The sequence below is a fragment of the Delphinus delphis genome, chromosome 19, assembly GCF_949987515.2.
Source record: "Delphinus delphis chromosome 19, mDelDel1.2, whole genome shotgun sequence".
Lineage (NCBI taxonomy): Eukaryota > Metazoa > Chordata > Mammalia > Artiodactyla > Delphinidae > Delphinus > Delphinus delphis.
Genome location: NC_082701.1, coordinates 27,323,450 through 27,343,886, shown reverse-complemented (window position 1 = coordinate 27,343,886; position 20,437 = coordinate 27,323,450). Strand labels below are relative to the sequence as shown.

At 52.8% G+C, this 20,437-nt stretch overlaps 3 protein-coding genes across 10 annotated transcripts in view; all 3 read left to right on the top strand.

Moving 5' to 3' along the window:
* Nucleotides 1–2,187, top strand: part of GGNBP2 (gametogenetin binding protein 2) — a 31,343-nt gene extending 29,156 nt beyond the window's left edge. For 5 of the 6 annotated variants that reach the window (XM_069540076.1, XM_059996992.2, XM_059996994.2 and 2 more), the window contains 2 exons: nt 259–507; nt 1,544–2,187. In XM_069540076.1, coding sequence (XP_069396177.1) covers nt 259–507; nt 1,544–1,747 — 453 coding nt within the window. In that variant the 3' untranslated portion in view covers nt 1,748–2,187. Of the gene's footprint in view, nt 1–258; nt 512–1,543 lie in introns of all 6 variants that reach the window. The other variant, XM_059996997.2, reaches the window with a different exon arrangement.
* Nucleotides 2,188–4,441: 2,254 nt separating this feature from the next.
* On the top strand, nt 4,442–12,553 carry DHRS11 (dehydrogenase/reductase 11). The gene is made up of 7 exons (XM_059996356.1): nt 4,442–4,621; nt 7,418–7,627; nt 9,955–10,049; nt 10,682–10,811; nt 11,438–11,530; nt 11,729–11,794; nt 11,919–12,553. Exons 1-7 carry the CDS (start codon nt 4,490–4,492, stop codon nt 11,958–11,960), a joined length of 768 nt encoding a protein of 255 aa, XP_059852339.1. The 5' UTR covers nt 4,442–4,489; the 3' UTR covers nt 11,961–12,553.
* An 842-nt stretch (nt 12,554–13,395) lies between these two features.
* Nucleotides 13,396–19,146, top strand: MRM1 (mitochondrial rRNA methyltransferase 1). 3 transcript variants are annotated; one of them, XM_059998370.1, is made up of 6 exons: nt 13,396–14,153; nt 14,355–14,448; nt 16,267–16,399; nt 16,502–16,621; nt 16,826–17,012; nt 19,001–19,146. In XM_059998370.1, exons 1-5 carry the CDS (start codon nt 13,591–13,593, stop codon nt 16,969–16,971), a joined length of 1,056 nt encoding a protein of 351 aa, XP_059854353.1. In that variant the 5' UTR covers nt 13,396–13,590; the 3' UTR covers nt 16,972–17,012; nt 19,001–19,146. The 3 variants fall into 3 exon arrangements, with proteins under 3 accessions (XP_059854353.1, XP_059854351.1, XP_059854354.1); XM_059998371.1 differs by lacking the exon at nt 19,001–19,146 and having other exon boundaries at nt 13,585–13,840; nt 13,954–14,153; nt 16,826–17,532; XM_059998368.1 differs by lacking the exon at nt 19,001–19,146 and having other exon boundaries at nt 16,826–17,532.
* Nucleotides 19,147–20,437: the final 1,291 nt, after the last annotated feature.

Genomic DNA, 20,437 nt, shown 5'->3' with positions numbered 1-20,437 from the left:
GATCTGTTTTCCCATCTGTGAAATGTAGATAATAGTCCCTGTCAGATTAGGTTCTGTGAAGATGAAGTGAAATTATATTGGTGGGTTAGCATAGTGTTTGGTGTGCAGTAAATGCCTGGTAACTGCCAGCTGTTGCTGTTATTCAGTATTCCTGCTAAAATCTTAACACACTCTCAGGGTATTTTTTTTCTTTAAAAAATAGTAATTGCTATTATTCCCTGCCTTTTTACCTGAGAAGTTCTTTTGCTGTGGTTTCAGATCCAAAAGCTTGGAAGCTGTATTACAGACCCAGGTAATCGAGAGGCCTCAGGAAATACCGTGCACACAGTGTTTCACCGTGACAAGACCAAAGATACACATCCTGAAAGCTGTTGTACCTCTGAAAAGGGTGGGCAGCCACTGCCTTGGTTTGAGCATAGGAAAAATGTACCACAGTTTGCAGAACATACAGAAACGTCGTTTGGTCCTGATTCCGGAAAAGGTGCCAAGAGCTTAGTTGAACTCCTTGTAAGTAAGCCATGATTATCTTTTTGTGGATAACTGATTGTTCACGGGGTAGATGTGGGAGGGAACGTATTTGAGGGTTTAACGTTGGGAATGGGAGGAGGCTTTTAAGCAGTTAAGGGCAGTATTTCATTATTTTTTGGTGACTTCATTCCTGCTCTACCACTTAACTACTCTGGAGCACATTTCCTCGTCTTCCTTTGTCTCAGAGGTAGAAAGGATTACTTGGGAGACGGGGATAGAGTTAGCATTATGTCCAGGAGTCTGACTCCTTGACGAGGGTTATTATAAGCAAACTGCCTTTCTGAGTGGCAATTTATGGTAGCTACCCTTCCAGACCAGGAAAGAATATAGAATCTGAACTAGAGCCCACTTTCTAGGTTACTTCCTTTAGGTGTCATGTAGGATAAAAGCATATAACTGAACCTGGAAAATCTTTTATTACTGACTCCAATTCTTGATACTTTAGATGAATTATACCTGATTGCAAGTGACCCAGTGCATAGTTTGTGTGGGACTTGGAGGAGGGGCAAAGAAGGAGAAGGGTGGTATCTTTTCTGTAGTCATTATGGGATCCCAAGGGAACCAAATCCTTTAGAATATTAGGTTTTTTCTTTTTTATATGGTTGTAAAGTTTAATGGTGATGCTATGTATTTCATAAGTTTAAAAAAGGTTATATTTTACTTAATGTGTAGAGATAAAAGTTTCAACATAGAACCAGCCAGAGATAAGTCAGGTTATTTAAAGTTTGGTAGCTATTTGTAACCATCCCTAATCACTTTTGAAGGCTGAAGTGTGTTGGGAGTCTGCTTGTAGGCTTCTAGGACAAATTACAGATCCAGTTGTAATTTAAACCAAGTTGAGTTGCCTTTTATTCTTACTTAGTACTTTCTAAGACAGAATGACATTATGCTTATCCTGTAAACATTCCAATTAAACTAAAGGTTAGACTGCTTTAATTTTTCTCTGTCCTCCATCACCATAGCATTTTGCATTCTTAATTTAAGTCATAGTCTTAACTACTGCTTTAATTTGCAGGATGAGTCTGAATGTACTTCAGATGAGGAAATCTTTATCTCACAAGATGAAATACAGTCATTTATGGCTAATAACCAGTCTTTCTACAGCAATAGAGAACAATACCGACAGCATCTGAAGGAGAAATTTAATAAATACTGCCGCTTAAATGATCACAAGAGCCCCATTTGTAGTGGTTGGTTGACAACAGCTGGAGCAAATTAAATAAATAAAATAGCTCTGTCTTTCAATGAAACACTCAAGATGACTACTGCGCCTTCTCTTTCAAAAAAAACTCTTAGTGACTTATGGCAAAATTTTATCTTAAATCAATGTGATTCTTTCTTGTTTTGGGAGACGGTGGAGGTAACCTCCTTAGTTTGTTCTTTCTTCAGGCTTGTGTCTTTAGTTGTGTGGCTGCGCAGGCCTGCCGTATGATTTAAGCCATCCCTTTTCATTAAATGTTTCTCTTCCTGTGAGACTTACTAAAAAGCAACTTAGTGGCAAAAAGTAATGTTGTACTTATACTTCTGTACAGAAATGACAATGAGCTGAATATATGGTTTTACAAAGTAGACATCCACTTGCGAAATGTTTGGATGTAATGTTAAAGCGCAATGTGCAAAATTTAAAATAAAGAATATTTATTAATACGCATAGTAAAACTTGGTGTACATGTTTCTGCTTAATGTGTGGCAGTATTTTAATTTGCCACCTGTGGTCTTGGTACTTGGCCAGTGTTGATGTTAGAGAGGATGAGGAGCAAATGAGGAGAGAGAGACAGATTGCTGAAGACAAATTCTTCCCTTCATCAGAGTTGACAGCCGAGAAAAGCAGTTTCCAGGCTTCTGCTTTGAAAGAATAAGTTTGCTGCGATACCTTTAAATACTGGCTAGCATCTTACTTCCTCATGAGACTTTTAATTGCTGTTATTAATAAAGTTCCCTGATACATAACACAAAGCACCTTAAATTCAGAGGTTCATATTGAACTAGAAGAATGAGAACAAAACTTGGCAGAATTTCAACCAAAGGTTTGCTGATAAGTAATTACTCAGCATGTAGAGAACTGAGAGCACTGAGGGCTAACCACACTGCAGTCTGTATAAGTGCCTGTTCCTTATCTGGTTTCCAACAATAAGGTCACTGTGGCATTACAGTTTACTGCTTTCACAAGCTGTCTGTGAGTACTAAAGGAGGAGAGATTCCCCTAGGAGTAGCATTTGGCTGCCATTTAAAAGGTTGAGTCAATAATTCAGTAAACTCATGTGCTTAGAGTTTTGTGTCTACAGGTTGATACTTGGTGGGCAGCAGACAAATAGTGGGACGGCCAATACCTCTGTGCGGTGGGGATGGAGTGAATTTTATAGGCTTTCTACCACTTAATCAGACTACTAATCAGATTTCAAATGGGCAACAGCAGAAGCTTAGTGAGATTTAACTTTTGTAGTTGGTGGCATTTTTTTGATCCACCCCTGAGTTGTCTTTTCAAATCAAAGTGTTGTATAGGGATTGGGGCAGATAAAGTGAGTCATTTCTTTCTGACTCTTGTTTGCTTTCATCCTGGAATCCATAAAAAATGACTAAGGGTCTCCCACAGCCCTTGGCTCTGAGCCCAAACCCCTCTCCACCACCCTGTCGCAGTCAGGTTCTCTTGAGATCCCTAAATTAAGCAAGGGCTGGTTTTATTTTGTTTTAATCTTTGCCTCTGGGGCCAAACACAGGAGTGCTTGTTGAATGAATAAACCAGCCACGTTCACTGATTATTCCATTGCTTGCAGTAGCAGGATTCCAGTAGTTATGCAGAGATGTTTTCTTTTTGGAAGGATGGCTATATAAAGAATGCAGAAGTGAAGCAGTTTTCATGCTTTGATGGAATATCCTTAGTGGTCAGAAAAGTGAGTTCTACTTTGGACAGAACCAACAACCTAAGAAGAGACAAAGGAGAGTGGAGTGAAGGCAGTTTAGGAGCACATCCCCTGGCCTAATACTGGACTGCTTGCCATCCAAGCCAGGCTTCACATTTGTCTCAGTATAGTCTATAGAAAGAAAGTGTTAATAGGTACTGTCTCATATGGCTCTTGGGCATATTAATATATTTAAAGTGCTTATAAAAGTGCCTGTCACACAGTAAGCGCTCAATAAATGTTAGCTATTGCTTTAATCTCTTACATACACAGTGATACATTTGCTCCAATGGGAGTGGGAAGGCTTAGGAAAGTTGTAGACTGTAGGCCATTAGGGACACAACCCCCCCAGTACCCGTGTACTTGGGGGTCTTTGCATTTTTAACCATCAGTTCTCCTTGGTTAGTAAGGCCAAGGGGTCAGGTAGGGTTGAAAGCCCCTCCCAAGGTCACCCAGCGTTTATGGCTGAGACACTCAGCCCTTTCTGAGCTGAATCCTTCCCATCAGCCACCGGCTGGTTTAGGAAGGCGTTGGAGTCACCTTAAGTGCCCTTAATTTCTCTTCCTGGCCTTAGGGGTCAGGAACAGGGAAGGCAGACCGAGCAGGAGGCAGGAGTACGTGCGTTCTCGGGCCTCGTGCAAGCCCCCGCGAAACTTCGTTTTCCTCCCCGGAGGGTAGGCGCTCACCAGGAAAGCAGGACCGCGAGCTCCCAGCACCCTCCGGCCCTGTCCCGCGAAGAGCGGTTTCCTCCCGGCGCAGACTGGGCGGGGCCGGAGGGGGCGGGGTCGTGCCCTCAATGCACGCGCAGGGGGCGGGGTGGCCAGGCCGCTGTTGGTCCTCTGGCAACTGCGGAGCAGCGGAGGGTGGAGCCGGGGGCGGAGGCAGGCCAGAGTGGAGGCAGGTCCAGGCGCAGCTGTTACTGGGGCAGGTCGGGGGCGGTTGCCGCGGTGGTGACAAGAGAGTGGCCGGGTCCCTACGACCCGGGGCGGAGCTCTGCGATCCAAGTGCTCGGCTCCCCAAGAGAGGTGGGCGGGCGGCTCGGGACCCTGGCCAGGGCCGGCATGGAGCGGTGGCGTGACCGGCTGGCACTGGTGACGGGAGCCTCGGGGGGCGTCGGCGCGGCTGTGGCCCGAGCCCTGGTCCAGCAGGGACTGAAGGTGGTGGGTTGTGCCCGCACCGTGAGCAACATCGAGGTAAGGCCCTGCTGGGGAAAGGGTCGCTCTGGGTGGCGTCGTTTAGGCCGCGCTAGGGTCCAGGTAGGGGATGGGGAGTGGTCGGAGCCAAGCTGTCACGCTGCCCTCACTTGCCCGCCACCCCAGGGTCACTTGCAGCAGGCTCAGGGGCAAGAGAGACGGATGCCTAGGTGGAGGGGACCTAGGTGCTTTTGGACCCCTCAGGGCAGGACTCCACCTTCGCTTTTCAAAGTCCAGTCTTTTAAGGAGCCTTTTTTCCTGACAGCCTCTACTCCAGTATACCAAATCTCTGACTCACTGGCATCTTTCTCCTTCTCTCCGACCTGCATGCCCGGGTTGGCTGAGGAAGGAGAAGCCAGAGATCAGGGGCTAAGCCAGGGAGAAGGAAAGAAAGCTTTCCCGCCTCAGTGGCTAAGTTGGCTACTGGATTGCTTCCTCTGGTCCCCAGACCTAGCCCGCAAAGCCAAGCAAAGTGAGCAGGTTTTGATCATGATCATTTTCACCCAGGACTGCGAGTGGGGTTGGGGTGGGAGTGGAACTTTTCCGAAGAGGCTCAGCTCCATCTTCCCCCGAAATGTGAGGGTTAGCCCCTACCCGATGGACATAAGGGACAAATGGGATATATAGGTAGACCTTTCTGCAATCTCACTGTCCCAGGTGGGACTGACTAGGTGAAATGGGGCATTGAACATGTGAGCCCTGGGGGACAAAGCATTGTGGAACTGAACCTCCTGGTTTTTGTCTTAACATGGGTTGGGAGCCCCAAGAGTTGTGAGCGATAAGAGCTCAGAGAAAACTGAAATGAAGTTGGCTATGTTGGAGCAGGGAGGAAGAATACAAGCAATTTCCATCATAGGATCACTTTGGATTTGCCCCTGGCAAGACCCCTCTCAGGGATTGGGCTAGTGCTTAGCTTTCTCTCCACCCTTGCTCAAAGTCCCTGGGCTGGGAGAGGGTGAGGAGGCCTTGGGTGGGGGCAGAGCGGGAAGGTGTACCGGAAGGAGGACGGTTCCCCCCGGTTCCCCACCCCCACCCCGCCGCCTTGCTGCTGACCAAAGGTGCACTTTATAGCCTCCTAGATAGTCCCAAGGTCACCTGGCTATACTGTTGCCCCACTCTGCCCCTCCCTTTCTCCTTTCCTGAGGCGCTCAGGGCCCAGCCCGCACTTTGGAGCCTAGAGGATCAGACCAGGGATTAGACCACTTGATTCCCTAATTCTAAAGCCACTCTTGCCTTCTCTTCCTACCACCTCCCGACCCCAAACCAGCCAGGAAAGGGGTTCCTGAGCCCAAAGGAGATCCCCAGGCTGATCACTCAGCCCCAGGGTATCTCCTTTAATGAGGGAAGAATGGTTCTGCTGTGACGGGACTGACATGATTTCGGGTCATTTTTGAGGATAGATGAGGACAGGTAGAGCATAGAAGGCAGTGACAGGGAGTCCCTCCATTCTGGCTTTCCTGCAGGGCTTTGAGTCCGGAGGAGGAAGGGAGAAGTTGAATGCCAGCGGAGGGGAGAATTCCAGGCTGCTTTGGCTGGTTGATTCACTCATTCGTCGATACTAAAACAAAATTTGAGCTCTGGCCTCCTACAGTGAGCAGCCCTATTTCGTGAGGTGGTCTTGAGTAGGTGAAATCAGGTGAAAGGGGACTTCTGGGTCCCTGAGGACTGTACCTCTTAAGCTCTTGGCAAGTTAAAGCAGAAAAGAATTTCCTATGTCACCTGACCCGACCCTTTACTCTCACCTTGGTCTGGGGGAAGGAAGGTGTTCCAGGGCGGCTGGCCAAGCCGGCCTTCCTCTAGGGCACCCTGCACCCGCCAACCCTCTCCCTCCCACACATGTACATAGTCACCTTCACGAGGCTCGGGTGCCCGGTCACTGGCCTCCAAGGCTACCACATAGCTTGTTTTCTTCCTGATTCTTCCTGATTCTGAATAGCAGCTTCCCTCATAGCCATCTCTCAATGGCCCGTCTTTCTCAGATCTTTCTCTCTCAGGGATCCTCAGTGTCTTGAGGACCCTGGCAATGCACAGGGGTACCCAATGTCACCTGCCACCTGGCTTGGCTCATGGTATCCAGAGAAACTTTGGGGTGGAAGGTGGTGCACTGTGGGTCAGAGAGAAAGAATCCGTCCCGACTTCCTGACCCTTTCTATAGACGGAATGAGGGGAGACTGGCAGTTGGGCTCAACTGAAAAGTACGTGTGAGGACTCTGAGCCAACTGGCTGCAGTTTGTGGAGGGAGGGCGATAGTTTAGATATAAGCCCTTCTGGGAGGGACTGGATGGAGTGATGGGAGAGAAGAGAATCGAGGCCCTGGTGTAACCAGCTCAGTGACTCTTGGCACTGGCAGAAGCAGCAGGGGGTTGAGTCCGGAGAGGGACATAGGGGAGGCTTGCATCTCCCCTATGAGCGGAGGTGTGTTCCTATTGGGAGAGAGTCAGAAAAGAGATATCACTCCATTCCCAGGATCCCTGGGCCCCTTCCCTGACACACTCACAGCCTCAGCCCTTCTCCCCTTTTAGACCTGAAGACTCGAGTTTATCCCTCAGGTTCCTCCATGGATGGTCTCAGCCTCCCCTCCCTCCCTCAGGGATAGCTCTCACCACCCCCCACCCCCGGGACTTTGACCAAAGAGGACACGCTTTGGGGATGGGCAGTCCCAACATCTCTGTGGCTGCAAGTTGGCCACCAAAGGCGAGAGTTCTGTGAGCAGTGACACCGGTGGGAGGTTATCTCCGGGTGGGGAGGCGTGGAGTGAGCGGCTCACCTCAGTTAGACCCCTGTTGGGTTTCATAGGAGCTGGCTGCCGAATGTAAGAGTGCAGGCTACCCCGGGACTTTGATGCCCTACAGATGTGACCTGTCAAATGAGGAGGACATCCTCTCCATGTTCTCGGCGGTCCGCTCTCAGCACAGTGGTGTGGACATCTGTATCAACAACGCTGGCTTGGCCCGGCCTGACACCCTGCTCTCAGGCAGCACCAGCGGTTGGAAGGACATGTTCAATGTAAGGGCTGCAGGCCTGTGGCTGGGGATGACAGGGATGGGGGAGAGGCTGGGAGAAGAGCGGGGAGCCAGGAGCCAGGGGGCTGCTGGGGATAGACATCTACTGAGAGGGGCCTTCAGTTTCCTACCTGGGGCACTCTCCCCTGCTTCTCCTCCCCTGAAGGAGAGAGAGTGGATGAATGGCCATATCTTTTTCATTCTTCTTTCCTTTGAGCCCCTGGGGGCAGTTCTTAAAGTCTAGGCTGATTTCTTTCTATTGAACGTCCCCAAGTGTCAGCACTGTGCTGAGGGCTTGGGACCATGGTCTTATGGGAAGAAAAGGAACCAAGAGACAGGAGATGAAGAAGATGATGATCTCACTCAGCCCCGCCAGTAACTATGTGGCTTCAGGCAGGTAGTTACGCTGTCTGAGCTTCAGTCTTGTCACATTTAATTGGGATGAAACACACCTAGACCATCAATATCTGGGGTCACAAACTCCAGTGTCCCCTGGGGCTGGGTAGGTACATAAAGGAGGGAGGCGGGTCATATGGGAAAGCACATGGATGTCTGGGGGTGGCTGCGCTGCAGTCTGGGCAGTGCGGGCAGATCCTGTGACTTCCCTGAGAGCAGAGGGGACCTAGATTTTCATGTGGAACCTCACCCCGCCCATTCACCAAAACCTCAGCTCCAGGAGGGCAAGGAGTTTTGTCTATTGTACTCTCTGTCATAGCCTCAGCCTGCAAACGCTCCACAGGTAATTTTTGAATATATGAAACCTTCCAATACATATTGGAAGTGAATTTTAAAATGTTTCGAAACCATGTGTGGACCAAACACAGCCTTCAGGACATGGGTTTTCAACTTCTAGACTGTATTGTGAGGCGATATTGGGGTATGAAAATATTCTGAGACGTCGAAAGCGTTGTGTAAATGGGATGCTTCTTTCCCCTCACAATCCTTTTCACATGTGCTCACAATAGATTTAGCACCTAACAGGGGCTTGGGCCCAGAAATATGCAATGGAAGTTGAAACAATAAACGGGAGATGAAGCACTGCCTTTGCCCTCAGAGAGCCTTCTGGGAGATCCGAGTTGCGGTCGTCACCTGCAGTAAGGGAGTCTTTAAACCTGGGCCTCAGCTTACCCATCTGTAAAGCGAGGCACATATATTAAATCCCTGAGACCCCTTTCAGCTTGAACACTATGTAATTCTCTTAGGATCGTCTTATGAGGCATCTCCCAATAGAACCACATCATTGAACACACAGGGAACCCCTGACCCCTGTACCTAGGAGAATCCACTCCCCTGGCCCAAGGAGATCTGTTTCTCTTACTCCATCCATCCGTCCTCAGGAGCTCAGTTCTCTGCCCCAGAAACCCACATTGTTAAGAGGACCAGAAGCAGGGCTGGAAACCTCTTACGTCCTGCCGTGAATGCTGGGGCAGGTTTACACCGAAGTATTTGTCCTGATGCCTGGCTCTGACACCCGATAAAGAGAAACATCTAATCTCCCGGCTGGTCTCCTCTCTTCCCCAGAGGAGAGAGCGAAGACCTGCTGAAAGCTTTATCGCAGCTTGTCCTCGTGGGTGAGGCTAAAGGGGTGGGGCTGGGCAGGAGCTTTAGAGCAGCGACACTTCTTCAGGCCTCTGCTCCAGGAAGGGCGGGGATCTGGGGTCACCTCTGCCAGAGGAGCAGGAGTGGGAGGGGGCCAAGGAAGGCAGGAAGCCCCCATGCCCTTGGGACGTCCCTTGCCATCCTGTGACAAGTTACCCCACGCTCTGAAGAGTCTCTGTGCCTAGTCTTACAGATGGAACAGAGGTTAAAGGAAGGCGTGGAATGAAGGAGGATCAGGCCTTCTCCTCTCCACTGTAGTCTCAGGGGAGGGACAGGAAAGGCACAGAGACTAGTGGGTAAGGTGGGGAGAGGCTAAGATCTGTCCTGAGGAGAGAGATTTTTAAAGTCTTTTTTGGATGGATTTTAGGCTGTTTAGGAGAGAGGCGAGCCAGTGAAGAGTAGGGCATTTGGAGAAGAAAGGAGATGATTCCCTAAGGTAGAGGTCCCGCTGTTTGCACAGGAGACGGCCAAGACAGGGAGGGTTCCTGGGTCGTGGGTGCGTTTGGGGGGCATCGTCCAGGGAGAGGTGCTTCCTCTGCTGTCAGCTGGGGCTGGTGACTTGAGGGGGAGGAACCTAAAGCCAGGTGCCCTGTCCCCTTCATTGGTCTCTGGTAAGATCTGGACTCTGTTTTGGATGCCACCTGCCCCCCCAACCGCAGGGTGCTCTGTGGCTCCATCACCTGCTCAGATGGGCCCAAGCTGGAGACACCCCATTGCCCCTCTGGCCTGCAGGTGAACGTGCTGGCCCTCAGCATCTGCACACGGGAAGCCTACCAGTCCATGAGGGAGCGGAAGGTGGATGACGGGCACATCATTAACATCAACAGGTGAGGCCGGTGGCCGAGGGCTAGAGTTCAGATCACCACGCACCCTCCAAGCTGGGTGATCTGCTGCGGCTCATTTGACCTCTTGGACCTCAGTTTCCTGGGTGGTAGAACAGGGATTTAACACCCAGTTAATATCCAAATGGCACGACTGTGGTGAGGGGAAGAATAGTATGTGTCAAATGCCAGCCCCTAGTTGGCTGGAAGGGGTAGCTCAGCCCCTTTGCAGCTGAAGCCTGGGGGCTCTCCTGGGACTGAGGTTCTCCATTCCTCAGGCTGCAGCATGAACCTCACCTCGTGGCACAAAGACTGCACAGTCTCTGTCACTGGGGAGTCCCCGGAGACGTGGCCTCTGTCCCACAGATCTCCCAATAGAACCACATCAGAGAACACACAGATGAAATCGTGTTTTGACAACCTGCGTGGACTGGAGGGTGAATGCTGTGGTCGGCGTAGGGAGGACTTCTAGGAAGAGTGGGGCTCACAGATGCTGCTTGAATTACAGGAGCTGGGCCAGTGGCCCTGAGGATGGCCTCTGGAGGTCCCGCTTAGAAGGCGTCCAGGGGGTGGGGTTGGCTGGTACAGCAGGGGGCACTGCTTCACTCTCTCCTTTCCCCTTCCTTCCTCCCACCCAGCATGTCTGGCCACCAAGTGCCACCCCAGTCCGTGGCCCATTTCTACAGTGCTACCAAGTATGCCGTCACTGCGCTGACAGAGGGGCTGAGGCAAGAGCTTCGGGAGGCCCAGACCCACATCCGAGCCACGGTGAGGGGTGGCCTGGCCCTGGTGGGGGTTGAGAGGCACAGGCCCGCTCACCCCACACACTCGCGGCCCGGGGGCCCATGTCCTGGCTGTACTGCTTAGAGCTCCCGGGTCTGTACTGGGCCCACATCTACTGGGCTCTGCGGCTACTTGCATGGCCCTGCTGAGTACCTGAGTTCCCGCATTTCTCAGACTTTGAGGTGGGAGGCGGGTGACCTGAAGGGAACATGGTGGGGTGAGACTGAGGGAAAGCAAGGGATTGTGGGAAACCACGGCTGGAAAGGGGGACTCTGGGCTCTTCCCTTGAAGGCTGTATGACCTTGGGTGACTCGCTCAACCTCCCCAAACCTCAGTCTTCTCATCTGTAAAATGGAGATGATAATACCTCTCAGGTTATGAGGTTTTAAGGGACACCACTTTGTAAAACTGACCTGGCTTATAGTAATGGCTCTGTAGCTGGTAGGAATCATTCTGATAATCCCCAGTGGCAGCTTTGGAGGGAGGAGGTGGCTGCTGGACATCGGGCAGCCATCACTGTGAAGCTGGGGCCCTTTGGCTTCCATCCTTTCTCTGCAACCTCCCCAAGGCCTGGGGCTCAGCTCCTGAGCAGGCTGTCTCTGTTGGCCCAGTGCATCTCTCCAGGAGTGGTGGAGACACAATTCGCCTTCAAACTCCATGACAAGGACCCTGAGAAGGCAGCTGCCATCTATGAACACATGAAGGTGGGGCCCAGTGAAGCCATTCACTTCCTAAATGAAGGCAGAGGGAACCCTGGCCTTTAGACCTCGCTGTTCTAGCCAGCCTGTCGCCCCTCCTGCAGGGTGGGGGTGGGAATGGCGGTGCTGGAGAGGACCTCAGTGGTGGGAGGGGACTTGGATCCATCCTGCCCTCATCTCACCCCTTTCCCCTGGTGCTCTCAGTGTCTCAAACCTGAGGATGTGGCCAAGGCTGTCATCTATGTCCTCAGCACCCCGCCACATGTCCAGGTGAGTCTGGCCTTGGATGTCCATCCCCCAGAGGAGCCCGACCGTCCCCAGAGGAGAAGAGCAGGGAGGCTTTAAGGGGGTGGGGAGAGGGTCCTGGCTGCCTCAAGCCTTGTGCCTTCTGCAGATCGGAGACATCCAGATGAGGCCCACGGAGCAGGTGACCTAGTTTCCTGTGGGGCGCTCCTCCTTCCCTCCCTGCCCCTCAAGGCTTGGCACCTGCCTCTGGATTTGGGGTGTTGATTTCTGGACCCTTGGATTCCACTTCCTTTCCCCACCCCCAGCAGGGGCTAGAAAACTTGTTTGAGATTTCATATAATCTTGTCAAATTGTTTCCACCGAATTTGAAAAATGGGCAGGGGAGAGGAGGTGTTTGTTTTCCCTACTGATTCATTCTTGGTCTCCTTCTTGGGCTCCTTGGCCTTTGTTTGCTGTCCTTGGTCTCTTCCCTTTGACCTGGGAAAGGGGCTGTGGCCAAAAGTGGGGCTTTCCCCTATCTTCTTGCACCCCACCCCCGTCCCTTCAGGATGAGGCGGCAGAGGGAAGCCCTCACCTTCCATCTGAATGGATTTCGGGGCTCTGGGCTTCCTCCTTTCCCTGCATCCCACCCCCCACCCCATCTATTCCCCGTCCCAGTTCTCCAGCCCCACTGTGGCTTCTCAGCCCCCGGTGGGGTCCTCACTCCACTCTATGGCAGCAGAGTACCAGGGCCTGCCTCCCATGTGGGTTTCACTGTGATCATTAAAAAAGAAAAACTATGAAAACCTGCCTTGGCTTCAGAAGTGTCTTTCAGGTCTTCCCCCTTGCTGTGATCAGGAATGGTTGTGTCTCAGAGTTTCTTCCAGGAGAGTGGGAAGGTGGATGGATTGGGGGCATCACTCCTGGAGTGTGCATTACCTTTGAGCTGGGTCTTGAAAATGGGTAGGAGTTTGCCTGCCAGAAAAGAAGACAACAGGGCTTGCAAGGCGGGGAGGCCCGGAAGAGCATGCGGTGTTGTGGGAACAGCACAGAACTTAGTGCAGGAGTGAGGTGGGGTTGAAAAGGTAGCTCCTTGCCTGGATCCCCCGGAGGTCTGAGTGCTGAGCAAGGAGTCTGGCCATTACCTGTGGGCCAAGGGCATCGGTTGGTTTGTCAGCAGGTGCAGGTCAGGCACAGAGCTGTCACTTAGAGAATCAGCACCATGGCACAGCAAGTTATTGGTGGGGTCCTGCTGACTGGTGCCGATGGTTTGACAGGCAATGGAGGTGTAGAGGAGGGGCTGGATGTGGGAGAATCTTCTGAGGAAAGTCACCAGCGCCCGGTGGAGGACCGGATGTGGGGAGGGAGTCACCACGACTAACCAGGTTGAATAGGAAAGCCAGTACATCCCCTTAAAGTGTCCTTTGCTGGTACCAGGGTAAGTGAGGTCCTCCAGCCTCCTGGGACCTTGAAGGGTGCAGAACGCAGCCCACAGTAGGGTCAGCTCCCCGGCGAGCACCCCTCGGGCCAGTGACTGAGCGGTGGAAGTCGTCGCTCAGCCGGCCCTGCAGAGGGCGCTGTGGGCATGCGCCGTGCGGCTCCAGGCCGGGGGCGGGGCCGTCCGAACGCGGAAGCAGAGTGGCTCACGTCGGGGCCGGGAGGGGCCTGTCTAGGTTCCGCGGCCGGGTTCTGGCCAGCACACGACTGGGAATCCTGGCCTTTCCTGTATCTGAGGGGGTGGGCCGGGAGCAGCCTTCGGGTCCCCTTCACCCGCTTTCGGGGCCTGAGAGCGGGCCCCGGCGGGGTTGACCACTCCTGAGGACGCAGCTGGGGCATCGACCATGGCACTGCTCTCGGCCGTCGGGGGCGCGACCTGGCATTGCTGCGGCCGCCTCCTCACGCGTCCTTTCTCCCAAGCGTCGGGGCGTGGGGAGCGGCCTGGCGGGGAGGAGCTAAGCCGCCTGCTCCTGGATGACCTGGCGCCGACTCCGCGGCCGGCCGGGGGGCTGGAGCTTCTGTTTGGCTTGTCCCCGTGTCTCCTGGCTCTGCGGGCCGCCCGCCGACGCGTGGCCCGGCTCCTGCTCCAGGCCGGTAGGTCCAGGCTGCAGGGGGAGCGGGCCGAGCTGCTGCGCGCGGCTGAGGCGCGGGACATCCCGGTTCTGCGGCCCAGTCGGCGGAAGCTGGACGTCCTGTGCCGCTACCAGGTCCACCAGGGCGTCTGCATGGAAGTGAGCCCGCTGCGGTCCCGGCCCTGGGCTGAGGCCGGGGAGGCTCGGCCGGGAGACGACCCCCAGCAGCTGTGGCTCGTCCTCGAGGGGCTACAGGATCCCCGGAATCTTGGGGCCGTGCTGCGCTCCGCTCACTTTCTCGGAGTGGATAAAGTCATCACCAGTCGGAGAAACAGGCATGGCCTCCCCTTATTCCCCGTGTGCCCCAATTTGGAGGCGCAGCCCAGTTCCTAAGCACCTTGACTCTTGGGTGGTCCCTCAGCCAGGCCTCCCCAACGCCAAAATTCTCACCCCTAACTCTTGGGGCCTGGGGGGAGGGCACGGCACCGGGCTTGAGATCACCCAGCCTCATACGGTGGCATGGGGAAACCTTGCAGCTGCCCGCTCAGTCCTGTAGTCAGCAAGGCCAGCGCCGGGGCTATGGAGGTGATGGACGTGTTCTCCACTGATGACCTGGCCGGTTTTTTACAGGTAATGGCGCGGAGAAGGAGGGGAGGCGGGGTGTCAGTAAAGGAGAAGAAATGAGCCAAGTTAAGTCTCTCCAAGGGCCCCCAGCTAGCAGCTGATGGACGAAAGGGAGAGAAGAGGGCGTGTTGGTATCGCTTCCTACATCCTTCTAAATCCCTTTAGGAAGAGAAAGATCCGGAGTTTTAAAAACCACACATGGTAGGACTTCCCTGGCAGTCCAGTGGTTAAGACTCCGCGCTTCAAATTCAGGGGGGGCGGGTTCCATCCGCGGTCGGAATCTAAGATCCCACACGCCCCGCGGCGCGGCCAAAAAAAAGGAAAGCACACACGCACGGAGCAGAATCTGATGTTAGGGACTTTTACTGCACTCCCTTCCGAGGCGTACGTCTTTGCGCCTCCTGCGGGTTTACGCAGTGCCTCACTGCCCAGTAAGCAGGTATTCAGTAAATGCTCAGCTGTGAGGAACAGATGGCTCCTGGTTCCTCCAGGAGGGGCGCGGCTTGAAAGGCAACCTGAACAGGGACTAGTCTATGCCCTTCCCCTCGTCCTTCCCACAAGCGAAGAAACAAAGCAACAAAAGAAACCCTCAAAACCACCACCACCACCAAAAAAACCACTTCAATACCTAAGAAGGAAGGGGCAAACCTAAGTATTAATAAAACCCCACTCCTGGTCCATACACATTTTTCTTCAGCTGTGCTTCCCTTGCTGGCTACAAGGGGGCAGTACTGCCCTGTATTTAGCAGCTTCCCTGACCATCCTCTCCCAGGGCTCCCAAGTCACAGTCCTTGGATCTCTTTTCTGTATATATTCATTTCTTGTTGGCCGCATCCAATCTGATGGCTTTAAATGCCATCTATATTCGAATGCCTCCCAAACTTGTATCCCTCCTGGATCTTGCTCCTGAACCTCAGATTTACATATGTAGTTGCCTGCTCAACAGCTCTTTTTTTCTGTCTTATGGTCATTTCAAACAAGATTTCCAAATGTTCGTGTTCCTTTTGCAGACTTACCCAGCTCAATTGATGGCAACTCCTCCATGCCTTCAGTTGTTTACGCCCCAAAACCTTGGCACCCTCCTTGATTCTTGCTACTCTCACCATGTCCCACCTGTTGGCATATCCTTTTGTTTTTACCTTGATGTTATTTCCACATTCTCACCATTTCTCACCATCTCCACTGTTACCACTCTGGTCCAAGCCACCATCATCTCTAGCCTGTATCATTGCAGAAACCTAACTGGTCTGCTTGTTTCTGCTAGTGGCTCTCAACACAGGCAGAGTGATTCTGTAGAGACATAAGTCAGACCATGTTACTAGTTCTCTGCTCAAAAAACTTTCAAAGCCTTTGCATCTCTCAGAGTAAAAGCCAAAGGCCTTCCAGTGGCTTTTGAGGTTCTACCTCACGTGGCCCTTTGTTTCCTCTCCTGTCTCAGTGGCTCCCTTTCCACTGGCCACCTTGTTCTGCTGTTCCTCATGCATGCCAGGTAAGCACCCGCCTCTGGGCCTTTGCACTTACTGATCTCTGCCTAGAATATTCCTCCCCCAGATGTCTACGTGGTGCTCCCTCACCTCCTTCAGGTCTGCATTCAAATGTCACTTCAGTGAGGCCTTCCCTGACCACCCTTCTACGAGGATGGGATTTGGGCCTGTTTTGTTCATTGCCTTATGCGAGTGCCTAGAACAGAACCTGCCCGTTCTAGGTGCTTAATAACTACTGACTGAATCTAGTGGCTCAGCGAGGGAATGAATATATGGGCAAGGCCGGGGCTCTGATGAAGGTTTGGTGAGCTAGAGCATGCTTTCTTCTTCCCTGTTTCAGGCCAAAGCCCGGCAGGGCTGGCTCGTGGCTGGCACGGTGGGCTGCCCGGGGCCTGAGATCTCCCTGTCTTCTGAGATCCCCATCACTAATTGCTTGGAGTTCCTCTGGGACCGGCCTACTCTTCTAGTGCTGGGTAGGTGGATGCCCCTGCTTTTCTGTGCTCAGACGTGCATTTTCTGAGTGCCTGTGTGAACAGCTGGGGCCTCCCTAACACTCTGGCCCCCGTACCCTGCAGGGAACGAGGGCTCTGGTCTGTCCCGGGAGGTGCAGGCCTCCTGCCAGCTTCTCCTTAGCATCCGGCCCGGCCGGCAGCTGCCTCCTGGACTCGAATCTCTAAATGTCTCCGTGGCTGCAGGTGAGTCTCCACTCCCCTTACTTCTCTGCCTTTAATCACACATGTACAGCTGGTTCATCCTAAACAAGTTTCTCGGTCTTTCTGTGTCTCTGTTGCTTTATGTGCCAAATGAGGAAAATACCTACATCCTCTTGAGGATGAGGCGAGGGAGTGCCTGGCACATGGTCCCTCCTCTTCTCCATCGTCGTCCTTCTGTCTGTGCAGGAATTCTTCTTCACTCCATTTGCAGCCAGAGGACGGGTTTCCCGGTGGAAGGGAAGAGAGAGCAACCTCTTCAAGGCCCCCAAGGTCCCTCGGCCTCGTCTGAAGTGCCCAGAGTGGCTCAGCACCCAGGACTGTCCTCGGGATGAGAAGAGGAGAGGCAAGACGGGGGTGACTTGGACCGTCCGAGGTGTGTGTGTGCTGTGGGGGCACACACATCCACACGCTTGAATGTGCTGGGGTCTCTTGCCTTCTTGCCTGAGTATGTGCACCCAGGCCCATGTTTAGAAACCGCTCTCCCGGGGCTGGGAGCTTTGTGGTGGAGACCAGAGGAAGTTCAGTTTCCCGTTTTGGCTTTGGACTTGCAGCTGGAGATGGCAGCTTGTTAATTTCCAGGCTGTGCTGGGACAGAGGGTCTCTTTCTTTCCAGGCCCTGCCTGGAAGTCAAGGGGAAGTTCAGACATCAGAAGGGAATCAAGCGGCCCAGTCCAGGGGTCCTCTTCCTCTTGGACCAGCGTGAGAATGTAGAGGGAAGCCTGGGGCTCTCTTGCGGGCCAGACAGGTGCAAATCCAGGCTCAAACCCTGCCCGACTGGGGCCTTGCGCACGTGGCTTCATCTTTTTGTGTCTTGGGGCCCTTGTCTCCACCTCTCTCACAGGGCTGTTGTGAGAATCCAATAAAACATCACCTGGTATCCGGCAGGCCCTCAACCAGTGAGCCATTATATCTGATTTCTCCATTAGGTGGCAGCCTCGCTCTTTGGTCCATAGTCTTCAGGCCACTTTCACAGCCACCTGGGGAGATTCCTGGCTGTGGCCCTCCCCGCCCCCCCCACCCCCCCAGAGGCAGGGGAACGATTAACAAATATCTCTCACCCTACTGGCCCACCAATAACCCCCATGGGTGAGTCATCAGTCAGTCTGCCTCTGTGGAGGGACCCGCTGAACCAGAGCCTTGGCCTTTGATTCTGGGAGGTGGTGAGGACCTCGCAGCATTGCTGTTTATTGTACAACCCAGACAACTTTGGTACTCCTCCCTCAGGGTCCCACAAGTGGAGCAGAGGCCACTAGGATAAGTAACTTAGAGCAGTGTTGGCTGCACATTGGAACCACCTGGCAAACTTTAAAAAACAAGTGACACTGGGGACCCACCCCTCCCAGCCTGATGTAATTGGTCAGTGTGCAACATGAACATCTGAATTTTTAAAGCTTCCCAGATGGGTTTCATGTGCAGCCCAGACTGGGAACCACTAGTTTTCTCAGCCTCAGCAATACTGACGTTCTGGGCTGGGTAACTGTTGTGAAGGCCTGTCCTGTGCATTGTAGGACGTTTAGCAGCATCTCTGGCCTCTGCCCAGAGGCCCAGATGCTGGTAGCACCCTTCTTCCCCTAGTTGTGACAACCAAAAATGTCTCCAGACACTGCCACGTGTCCCCTGGGGGACAGAATCGCTCCTGGTTGAGAACCAGTGCTCTGGAGCATGGATCTGGAGGACAGCAGCCCTAGGTGTGGACCCCGATGCTGTGTGACGTTGGCCATTTCATTACCCACCTGTGCCTCAGCCCCCTTCTCCGTCAAAGGGGGATAATCGTACCTTCTTGGGTGGCCGGGAGGATATAGAGGGTGATAGGAACTGAGTGCCTTACATATCATAGGTGCTTGGTAAGTAGTACTGCTCTTTCTCTGTGGGATGGATTTATCTTGGAATTCTAATGGTGATGCCAGTTTAGAAAGACATTTGAATTTGTTTTAAAAATGCCTTAGATGGCTTTAAATTCAAAGTTATTCCTCTCAAGAAGGAGGAAGAAATCCCTTCATAAACTCCATAGATCTCCATTGCCCGGGTGCCCCCTTGAGCTCTGTCCCTGACTGCCACACAGGCTCTGACCTCTGCTGGCACGTGTCCATCTTGGGTGTACTGCACCACCTCCCATATCCCTGCTGCACTCTTGACCAAGAGCCTAGTGTGGTTTTTAACTGTGGCTGTGCCTTAGTGTCCTGGGATCAGGGAGTGGGTGGGTGGAGGCATCACTTTAATAGTCCAGGTGCCCAGAGGCACCAGGCTGATTGGATTGGCATCTCTGGGGAAGGTGTCAGGCACCAGCATTTCTTAAGAGTTCCCCAGCTGATGCCAGCGTGCAACCAGTTCGAGAATCACTGGCTCTCAAACCACCTGCAGGTGTCCAGCTGCTTCCACATCATTCACACCTATGCTTTTGAGTGCACGCCTGAGAGTTTGGGCCAGGCAACCTTTCACCTGTCCCCAAGGTTCTTCAGAAGATGCTGGATCCAGCCCTGACTCTGTGGCTTCCTATCTGGATGGTGTCTTGGTCTCCTCATCTGTAAAATAGGGATAGTGCCATCACTACCTGCTCCAGCTACCCCCTCCCCAATAGGGAGGTTGTAAAAATAAAAAGTATTCTGTAAACTACAGGGCTGTGCACCCCAAGACTGGCACATGATAATACAAACCTGGATGTGAGGGTTCAGTTTATGTGTCAACCTGACTGGGCCATGGGGTGACTGGATATTTGGTCAAACATTATTCTCGGTGGTTCTGTGATGGTGTGTTTGGATGAGATTAGCATTTAAATTGGTAGACTGAGTAAAGCAGATTGCCCTCCCCAGTGTGATGGGCCTTATCCAATCAGTTGAAGATCCGAATAGAACAAAAAGGCTGACCCTTCTGCAAGTGAGAGAATTCTCCCTGCTTTTTGGAGCTGAAACATGGCCTCTTCCTGGGTCTCGAGCTGGCTGGCCTTCAGATGGGGACTACATCATCAGCTCTTCTGGGTGTCTAGCCCCACCGTGCAGAACTTGGGGCTTGTCAGCCTCTATAGTCACATGACCCAATTCCTTATAACATACATAGTGTGTACCTGTATGTGGATGTTTATATTTATATATATCCTACTGGTTCTGTTTCTCTGGAGAACCCAGACTAATAGACCTGATGAAAACAAACTGAGGTGTCCTGGTGCTCCCCTGCATGTGTGGGTACAGAATTTAGTTCTGCTCTCTAGAACTAAACCCAGCATGGAACCTAGAAGTTGGGGTTTGGTGTCCTTGGGGTCCAGAGCCCCCTCCTTCCCACGGACTCCTCCGTGGTGTCTGGAACCCTATCTAACCTGCCTTGGGCCTGCTGTCATCAGCTTTCTGATTCCCAGTGGTCTGGGCCACCTAGAGGGCCACTCCCCTGGGCAAACAGCCAGGCCCAGGCGGCTCCTCCCTGCTTCACCCCCTGGGCAGCAGGCTGGCTGCACTCTGGGAAGACAGGTTCACTTGGACCAAAGGGAACTGAGGCCCTAATTACCTGCCAGGTACACACAGGTGTGTAGTTATGTCATGCAAACCAGGCACTCCCAAGACGAGGAAAGTGCACCTGAGGCCCTAAGGCCGAGGATGAGGCCTGCTTCTCTTAGCACGTGGCCTCTGGTGCTGGCTTCATAGAGGCTGCTCAGCTCAGCAAGCGCGGTTAAAAGCCCAGGAGCTGGGGTGGCTGTGGCCATGGGTATGAAGGGCGGCAGGGACGGGATGCAGCCAGAGGAGAGCACGGTGGTGGCTGAGAACGTGACCTTGGCTATTCAGCAGTGTTTGCTTTGAGTTCCAAGTCTGA